This window comes from Pseudophryne corroboree, chromosome 10 (genome assembly GCF_028390025.1).
Source record: "Pseudophryne corroboree isolate aPseCor3 chromosome 10, aPseCor3.hap2, whole genome shotgun sequence".
NCBI lineage: Eukaryota > Metazoa > Chordata > Amphibia > Anura > Myobatrachidae > Pseudophryne > Pseudophryne corroboree.
In genome coordinates, this window is record NC_086453.1 from 331,634,556 (window position 1) to 331,644,722 (window position 10,167).

The following is a 10,167-nucleotide window of genomic DNA, read 5'->3' on the forward strand; positions in this document are numbered from 1 at the left end:
AGTCACTGTGGTGTACCTGTGCTGTGTTAGGTGTGCTGTCCTGGCTGTCACTGGTGTTTCATGTGCTGCAGCTGTACATGGGTGTTGCTGTCCTGGCTGTCACTGTGTTGTACAGGGTGCAGGGGCACTGTTCTCCTGTATGCTGGAAAATATAGGGGTGCTGCTGGCCCTGTATGTTGTAAAAATTCATGGGTGCAGTTGTTAAAAATTAAAAGCACACTGCTGTATGCTGTAAAATGTAGGGGTGCTGCTGCACTGTATGTTGTAAAAATTCAGGGGTACAGTTTAAAATTAAAAGCACACTGCTGTATGTTGTAAAATATATTGGTGTTGCTGTTCAAATAACATTACATTGGCACTGTATGTTGTAAAAATTCAGAGGTGCAGTTGTTAAAAATTAAAAGCACACTGCTGTATGCTGTAAAAAAATAGGGGTGCTACTGGCCCTGTATGTTGTACAAATTCAGAGGTGCAGTTGTTTAAAATTAAAAGCACACTGCTCTTGTATGCTGTAAAATATAGGGGTGTTGCTGTTCAAATAACATAACACTGGCCCTGTATGTTGTAAAAATTCAGGGGAGCAGTGGTTAAAAATTAAGAGCACACTGCTACTGTTTACTTTACAATATTGGGGTGCTGCTGGCACAATATGTTGTAAAAATTCAGGGGTGCAGTTTAAAAAAAATAAAAGCACATTGCTGTATGCTGTAAAATTCAGGGGTACAGTTTAAAATTAAAAGCACACTGCTGTATGTTGTAAAATATATTGGTGTTGCTGTTCAAATAACATTACATTGGCACTGTATGTTGTAAAAATTCAGAGGTGCAGTTGTTAAAAATTAAAAGCACACTGCTGTATGCTGTAAAAAAAATAGGGGTGCTACTGGCCCTGTATGTTGTACAAATTCAGAGGTGCAGTTGTTTAAAATTAAAAGCACACTGCTCTTGTATGCTGTAAAATATAGGGGTGTTGCTGTTCAAATAACATAACACTGGCCCTGTATGTTGTAAAAATTCAGGGGAGCAGTGGTTAAAAATTAAGAGCACACTGCTACTGTTTACTTTACAATATTGGGGTGCTGCTGGCACAATATGTTGTAAAAATTCAGAGGTGCAGTTTAAAAAAAATAAAAGCACATTGCTGTATGCTGTAAAATATTGTTGTGCTGCTGTTCAAATAACATTACACTGGCCCTGTATGCTGTAAGTATACAGGGGTGCTGTGAAAATAAAGGGGCACTGTTCTGTGTACTGTAATAATAAAGGGGTGCTGTCCTGTGAAATGGAGAACAACAATTTGGAGGAAAAAATATTGGAAGATCAGGAACCACTTTCAGTTCCTAGTACTAGTGCTGAAGCTGCTGCTGCCAACAGTCATGACATTGATGATTAAATTCTATCAACGTCATCTGCTAAAGCCAATGTCATAGAGAACATGTACAATCCTAGAAGCGAAAATTCATATTCAGAAAAAAGATATTATCTGATGAGAAGCGTAAACTTGGCAATATGCCATTAATGACACTAAGGGGGAGATTCAAATGTTTGAAAAGTCAGTTGGGACTCTGTTTTTTCATATCTATTATACAGGAAAAAATAGAAACTCAACCAACATTTCAAACATTTGAATTCCACCCTAAGTGTCAAGGAAAAGCTGAGGCTTTGGCCTATGTTCATGACTAGTGGCTCAGCTTCTCATGACAATGGAAGCCCTCTATCCTCTTGAAAAAAAAAAAATAAGCAGGTTAAAGCACAGGAAAATACAACTGTGCTTTCAGAGATATCACAAATCCCCAAGGCGAGTCCAAGTGTGTGTGTGGTTGCAATGCCTGAACTTCTCAAGACTGTATTGAAAGAGGAGGCTCCTACAACCATTTGCACGCCCCCTGCAAGTGCTGGGAAGAGCACTGCCAGTCCAGTTGCTGATATTGAGATTGAGGATGTCACTGTAGACGTAGACCAGGATGAGGAGGATATAGGTGTAACTGGCACTAAGGAGGAAGTTGACGATGAGGATTCTGATGGTGATTAGGTTTGTTTGAATAAGGCACCAGTGGAGACAGTTGTTGTCCGTGGGATGAGAAAGCCCTTTGTCCTGCATTGACAAAATACCAAAAAAGCCTCTCCACAAATCCGGACAACAGGTGTCAAGCCTTTGTCAATCTGCAATAAGTAGGGGTAAGGACGTTAACCAACAAGGAACATCCTCCCTTATATGTCACCTGCAGCGCATTTATCAAAATTCATTGTCAAGCTCAGAAACTTTGGGTAATAGTGTAAGCAGTCCACTGACACCTTAATCCCTTCTTCTACTTGTACCCAAGCTACTGCAAGCCACACCACCAACTCCTTCAATGTCAAATCCCTCATCAGTGAGGAACTTCAGTAGTCCTGCAGGCCATGACACTGGAATGACTGACGAGTCCTTTCCTTACTGGAATTCCACCGAAGGATACTTAAATGGTATGCCTACTGCTGCTGCTGCCACTGTTGTTGTTGCTGCTGGGAGTCGATTGTCATCCCAGAGGGGAAGTCGGAAGACCACTTCTACTAATTCAACTAAGCAATTGACTGTCCAACAATCCTTTGCGAGGAAGATGAAAAATGACAGCAGTCACCCTGTTGCAAAGCAATTAGTGCAGTGGGATTTAGACAGTTGATGGATGTACTATGTCCCCGGTACCAAATCCCATCTAGATTCCACTTCACTAGGAAAGCAATTCCTGGACTGTACAGGGACATTAAGAAAAGTGTCCTCAGTGTCCTGAAAAACGTGGTTGTACCCAGTGTCCACTTAACCATGGACATGTGTACAAATGAAGCAGGGGAAACCAAGGACTACATGACTGTGACAGCCCAATTGGAAGATGTATTGCTTCTCACAGCAACAACCGCAGCGGCACCAGTAGCAGCATCTCACAAATGGCAACTCGATCCTAGGCAGGCTACTCTGTGTATCACCAGTTTCTGTAAGAGGCACACCACTGATAACCTCTTACAGAAACTGAGGGACATCATCGCACAATGGCTTACCCAACTTAGACTTTCCTTGGGATTTGTGATATTTGATGTAACCACCAATATTGTGCGTGAATTTCATCTGGGCAAATTCCAGGATGTCCCATGTTTTAAACATACAATTCATTTGGTGGTGCAGAATTTTTGTAAAAATTACAGGGGCGTGCAGGAGATGCTGTTGGTGGCCCGAAAAATTGCGGCATACTTTCGACATTCAGCCAAAAAAACACTGGAGCACCAGCAAACACTCCTGTACCTGCCCTGCCATCATCACCTGAAGCAAGAGGTGATAATGAGGTGAAATTCAACAATCTATATGCTTAAGAGGATGGAGGAGCAGCAAAAGGCCATTTGAGCCTATACATCCACCTACGATATAGTCAAAGGAGGGGGAAATCACCTAACTCAAGCACAGTGAAGAATGATTTTCGTGTTGTGCAAGGTGGCGTTGGTTGGGGTTAGTATGTGCTCTGTAGGGGTGCTGCTGCAGTCACTAAGGTGTACATGTGCTGTCCTAGGGAGCTGTCCTGGCTATCCTGACTGTCACTGACTGTCACTGGGGTTAGTGTGTGCTCTCTAGGGGTGCTGCTGCAGTCACTGTGGTGTACCTGTGCTGTGTTAGGTGTGCTGTCCTGGCTGTCACTGGTGTTTCATGTGCTGCAGCTGTACATGTGTGTTGCTGTCCTGGCTGTCACTGTGTTGTACAGGGTGCAGGGGCACTGTTCTCCTGTATGCTGGAAAATATAGGGGTGCTGCTGGCCCTGTATGTTGTAAAAATTCAGGGGTACAGTTTAAAATTAAAAGCACGCTGCTGTATGTTGTAAAATATATTGGTGTTGCTGTTCAAATAACATTACATTGGCACTGTATGTTGTAAAAATTCAGAGGTGCAGTTGTTAAAAATTAAAAGCACACTGCTGTATGCTGTAAAAAAATAGGGGTGCTACTGGCCCTGTATGTTGTACAAATTCAGAGGTGCAGTTGTTTAAAATTAAAAGCACACTGCTCTTGTATGCTGTAAAATATAGGGGTGTTGCTGTTCAAATAACATAACACTGGCCCTGTATGTTGTAAAAATTCAGGGGAGCAGTGGTTAAAAATTAAGAGCACACTGCTACTGTTTACTTTACAATATTGGGGTGCTGCTGGCACAATATGTTGTAAAAATTCAGGGGTGCAGTTTAAAAAAAATAAAAGCACATTGCTGTATGCTGTAAAATTCAGGGGTACAGTTTAAAATTAAAAGCACACTGCTGTATGTTGTAAAATATATTGGTGTTGCTGTTCAAATAACATTACATTGGCACTGTATGTTGTAAGAATTCAGAGGTGCAGTTGTTAAAAATTAAAAGCACACTGCTGTATGCTGTAAAAAAAATAGGGGTGCTACTGGCCCTGTATGTTGTACAAATTCAGAGGTGCAGTTGTTTAAAATTAAAAGCACACTGCTCTTGTATGCTGTAAAATATAGGGGTGTTGCTGTTCAAATAACATAACACTGGCCCTGTATGTTGTAAAAATTCAGGGGAGCAGTGGTTAAAAATTAAGAGCACACTGCTACTGTTTACTTTACAATATTGGGGTGCTGCTGGCACAATATGTTGTAAAAATTCAGAGGTGCAGTTTAAAAAAAATAAAAGCACATTGCTGTATGCTGTAAAATATTGTTGTGCTGCTGTTCAAATAACATTACACTGGCCCTGTATGCTGTAAGTATACAGGGGTGCTGTGAAAATAAAGGGGCACTGTTCTGTGTACTGTAATAATAAAGGGGTGCTGTCCTGTGAAATGGAGAACAACAATTTGGAGGAAAAAATATTGGAAGATCAGGAACCACTTTTAGTTCCTAGTACTAGTGCTGAAGCTGCTGCTGCCAACAGTCATGACATTGATGATTAAATTCTATCAACGTCATCTGCTAAAGCCAATGCCCAATGTCATAGAGAACATGTACAATCCTAGAAGCGAAAATTCATATTCAGAAAAAAGATATTATCTGATGAGAAGCGTAAACTTGGCAATATGCCATTCATGACACTAAGGGGGAGATTCAAATGTTTGAAAAGTCAGTTGGGACTCTGTTTTTTCATATCTATTATACAGGAAAAAATAGAAACTCAACCAACATTTCAAACATTTGAATTCCACCCTAAGTGTCAAGGAAAAGCTGAGGCTTTGGCCTATGTTCATGACTAGTGGCTCAGCTTCTCATGACAATGGAAGCCCTCTATCCTCTTGAAAAAAAAAAAAATAAGCAGGTTAAAGCACAGGAAAATACAACTGTGCTTACAGAGATATCACAAATCCCCAAGGCGAGTCCAAGTGTGTGTGTGGTTGCAATGCCTGAACTTCTCAAGACTGTATTGAAAGAGGAGGCTCCTACAACCATTTGCACGCCCCCTGCAAGTGCTGGGAAGAGCACTGCCAGTCCAGTTGCTGATATTGAGATTGAGGATGTCACTGTAGACGTAGACCAGGATGAGGAGGATATAGGTGTAACTGGCACTAAGGAGGAAGTTGACGATGAGGATTCTGATGGTGATTAGGTTTGTTTGAATAAGGCACCAGTGGAGACAGTTGTTGTCCGTGGGATGAGAAAGCCCTTTGTTCTGCATTGACAAAATACCAAAAAAGCCTCTCCACAAATCCGGACAACAGGTGTCAAGCCTTTGTCAATCTGCAATAAGTAGGGGTAAGGACGTTAACCAACAAGGAACATCCTCCCTTATATGTCACCTGCAGCGCATTTATCAAAATTCATTGTCAAGCTCAGAAACTTTGGGTAATAGTGTAAGCAGTCCACTGACACCTTAATCCCTTCTTCTACTTGTACCCAAGCTACTGCAAGCCACACCACCAACTCCTTCAATGTCAAATCCCTCATTAGTGAGGAACTTCAGTAGTCCTGCAGGCCATGACACTGGAATGACTGACGAGTCCTTTCCTTACTGGAATTCCACCGAAGGATACTTAAATGGTATGCCTACTGCTGCTGCTGCCACTGTTGTTGTTGCTGCTGGGAGTCGATTGTCATCCCAGAGGGGAAGTCGGAAGACCACTTCTACTAATTCAACTAAGCAATTGACTGTCCAACAATCCTTTGCGAGGAAGATGAAAAATGACAGCAGTCACCCTGTTGCAAAGCAATTAGTGCAGTGGGATTTAGACAGTTGATGGATGTACTATGTCCCCGGTGCCAAATCCCATCTAGATTCCACTTCACTAGGAAAGCAATTCCTGGACTGTACAGGGACATTAAGAAAAGTGTCCTCAGTGTCCTGGAAAACGTGGTTGTACCCAGTGTCCACTTAACCATGGACAAGTGTACAAATGAAGCAGGGGAAACCAAGGACTACATGACTGTGACAGCCCAATTGGAAGATGTATTGCTTCTCACAGCAACAACAGCAGCGGCACCAGTAGCAGCATCTCACAAATGGCAACTCTATCCTAGGCAGGCTACTCTGTGTATCACCAGTTTCTGTAAGAGGCACACCACTGATAACCTCTTACAGAAACTGAGGGACATCATCGCACAATGGCTTACCCAACTTAGACTTTCCTGGGGGTTTGTGATATTTGATGTAACCACCAATATTGTGCGTGAATTTCATCTGGGCAAATTCCAGGATGTCCCATGTTTTAAACATACAATTCATTTGGTGGTGCAGAATTTTTGTAAAAATTACAGGGGCGTGCAGGAGATGCTGTTGGTGGCCCGAAAAATTGCGGCATACTTTCGACATTCAGCCAAAAAAACACTGGAGCACCAGCAAACACTCCTGTACCTGCCCTGCCATCATCACCTGAAGCAAGAGGTGATAATGAGGTGAAATTCAACAATCTATATGCTTAAGAGGATGGAGGAGCAGCAAAAGGCCATTCGAGCCTATACATCCACTTACGATATAGTCAAAGGAGGGGGAAATCACCTAACTCAAGCACAGTGAAGAATGATTTTCGTGTTGTGCAAGGTGGCGTTGGGTGGGGTTAGTATGTGCTCTGTAGGGGTGCTGCTGCAGTCACTAAGGTGTACATGTGCTGTCCTAGGGAGCTGTCCTGGCTATCCTGGCTGTCACTGGTGTTTCATGTGCTGCAGCTGTACATGGGTGTTGCTGTCCTGGCTGTCAATGTGTTGTACAGGGTGCAGGAGCACTGTTCTCCTGTATGATGGAAAATATATGGGTGCTGCTGGCCCTTTATGTTGTAAAAATTCAGGTATGCAGTTCAAAAATAAAAGCACACTGCTGTTTGTTGTAAAATATAGTGGTGTTGCTGTACAAATAACATTATACTAGCCTTGTATGTTGTAAAAGTTCAGAGGTGCAGTTGTCAACAGTTAAAAGCACATTGATGTATGCTGTAAATAAAGAGGTGCTGCTGGCCCTGTATGTTGTAAAAATTCAGAGGTGCAGTTGTTAAAAATTAATAGCACACTGCTATTCTATGCTGTAAAATATAGTAGTGTTGTGTTATGATTCCAGCACTCCTGGCCAGAGGAGATCTTATGACAATGACCGGAGCACTGGAATGGAATGCTGGGAACGGGAGCAGGAAAGAATAATAGCCCCTGGCGCCCTAACTCTGTTGTCTTACCCGTGCTATCGGAAATCCCTTGCGAGACTATGGTTTCTTGAGCCCTTGGCAGCCGCGTTTGAAGGGCGGATTATGTCTGCCCAACTGCGATGCCCCCCGGTCTTAATGAGAGACAAAGGGAAATCCGAGGCAGGATGATAACAAGAGGACCTCTAGCTAACAACAGGCCAGGGGCTACGAGCTAACTAAAAAACCTAAAGTATGTGCGGAAAAACCGCCAGGGAAAAGGACAACCGAAATCCACTTGTCCAATACTCCTACCCGGCACCGCCGGATACCAGAGTGGACCTGTGGAAGCGGAACCCTCCGCAAAATGCTCCAAACACAAATAATAAAGGGTAAAGCGGCCGAGCCGCTACACACGGCCGAGCCGCGACTCACGAACACCACTGGATGTTAAACGGTGATCGGTCAGGACTCCAGGGACGAGTTGATAACTCCCGAGTACAGGACTTCAGAGGACTGGAACGACCGGATACAGCAAGACTGGAAACAGACTCTCAGCAAACAAAGACAGCATGCATGAAGCTATTACCGGCGTCTGTGAGAAGCCCTGAGAGTGCAGGAGTCCTCCAATCAGCTGCTGACAGAGCTGATTAGAATGAATGCCATGCAGCTGCCTTGCTGCACGGCCAGAGATCAGGTGCACCTATTAATTAAACAGGACCCAGCAACGGGGAACGCGGTCCGCCAGTGGCGTCCCCGTTGCTAGGGTCCGTGCGGCTCAGCGCGCTCGGCGTCTAGCGTTGCTAGGGAGCCGGCGGCTGTACGCGCATGGCGTCCCTAGTTGCTAGGCGCCGGGCCGCGCAGACGAGCGGACCCCGGCGCCTAACATGTTGCTGTTCAAATAAGACTTCACTGGCCCTGTATGTTGTAAAAATTCAGGGGTGCAGTTGTAAAAAATTAAAAGCACACTGCTCCTGTATGCTTTAAAATATAGGGGTGCTGCTCGCACTATGTATTGTAAAATATCAGAGGTGCAGTTGTTAAAAATTAAAAACTCACTGCTATATGCTGTAAAATGTAGGGGTACTGCTGTTCAAATAACATTACACTGGCCCTGTAAGCTGTAAGTATACAGGGGTGCTGTGGAAGTAAAGGGGCACTGTTTTGTGTACTGTAATAATAAAGGGGTGCTGTCCTGTGAAATGGAGAACAACAATTTGGATGAAAAATAATTTGAAGATCAGGAACCAATTTCAGTTCCTATTACTAGTGCTGAATCTGCTGCTGCCACCAGTCATGACATTGATAATTAAATTCCATCAACGTCGTCTGCTAAGGCTGATGCCCAATGTCATAGAGATCATGTAAAATCCAAGAAGCAAAAATTAATAATCAGAAAAAATAAATTATCTGATGAGAAGCGTAAACTTGGCAATATGCCATTCACGACACTAAGTGTCAAGGAAAAGCTGAGGCCTGTTTCTATGTTTATGACTGGTGACTCAGCTTCTCATGACAATGGAAGCCCTCTGTCCTCTCGAAAAATTAAAAGAAAGTCCAAGTGTGTGAGCGGTTGCAATGCCTGAACTTCTCAAGATTGTATGGAAAGAGGAGGCTCCTACAACCATTTGCACACCCCCTGCAAGTGCTGGGAAGAGCACTGCCAGTCCAGTTGCTGATATTGAGATTGAGGATGTCACTGTAGACGTAGAACAGGATGAGGAGGATATAGGTGTAACTGGCGCTGAGAAGGAAGTTGACGATGAGGATTCTGATGGTGATATGGTTTGTTTGAATAAGGCACCAGTGGAGGCAGTTGTTGTCCGTGGGATGAGAAAGCCCATTGTCATGCCTGGGCAAAATACCAAAAAAGCCTCTTCTTCAGTGTGGAATTATTTCTTCACAAATCCGGACAACAGGTGTCAAGCCGTGTTATGCCTTTGTCAATCTGTAATAAGTAGGGGTAAGGACGTTAACCACCGAGGAATATCCTTCCTTATACTGTACGTCACCTGCAGCGCATTCATCAAAATTCATTGTCAAGCTCTGAAACTTTGGGTAATAGTGTAAGTAGTCCTTTGACACCTAAATCCCTTCCTCTTGTACCCAAGCTACTGCAAGCAACACCACCAACTCCCTCAATGTCAATTTCCTCCTCAGTCAGGAACATCAGTAGTCCTGCAGGCATGACACTAGCATGACTGACGAGTCCTCTCCTTACCGGAATTCCTCTGGAGGATCCTTGAGTGGTACACCTACTGCTGCTGCCACTGCTGTTGTTGCTGCTGGGAGTCGATCGTCATCCCAGAGGGGAAGTCGGAAGACCACTTGTGCTACTTCAACTAAGCAATTGACTGTCCAACAGTCCTTTGCGAGGAAGATGAAATATGACAGCAGTAACCCTGTTGCAAAGCAATTAGTGCAGTGGGATTTAGACAGTTGATGGACATACTATGTCCCTGGTGCCAAATCCCATCTAGATTCCACTTCACTAGGAAAGCGATTCCCGGATTGTACAGGGACATTAAGAAAGTGTCCTCAGTGTCCTGAAAAATGCGGTTATACCCAGTGTCCACTTAACCATGGACATGTGTACAAGTGGAGCAG

At 43.7% G+C, this 10,167-nt stretch overlaps 1 protein-coding gene across 1 annotated transcript in view; it reads right to left on the minus strand.

Moving 5' to 3' along the window:
* The window catches only part of LOC134965336 (nicotinamide N-methyltransferase-like), a 36,257-nt gene extending 26,509 nt beyond the window's left edge, over positions 1–9,748 (minus strand). Inside the window, exon 1 of the mRNA XM_063941808.1 lies at positions 9,667–9,748. Coding sequence (XP_063797878.1) covers positions 9,667–9,748 — 82 coding nt within the window. The remainder of the gene's footprint in view (positions 1–9,666) is intronic.
* Positions 9,749–10,167: the final 419 nt, after the last annotated feature.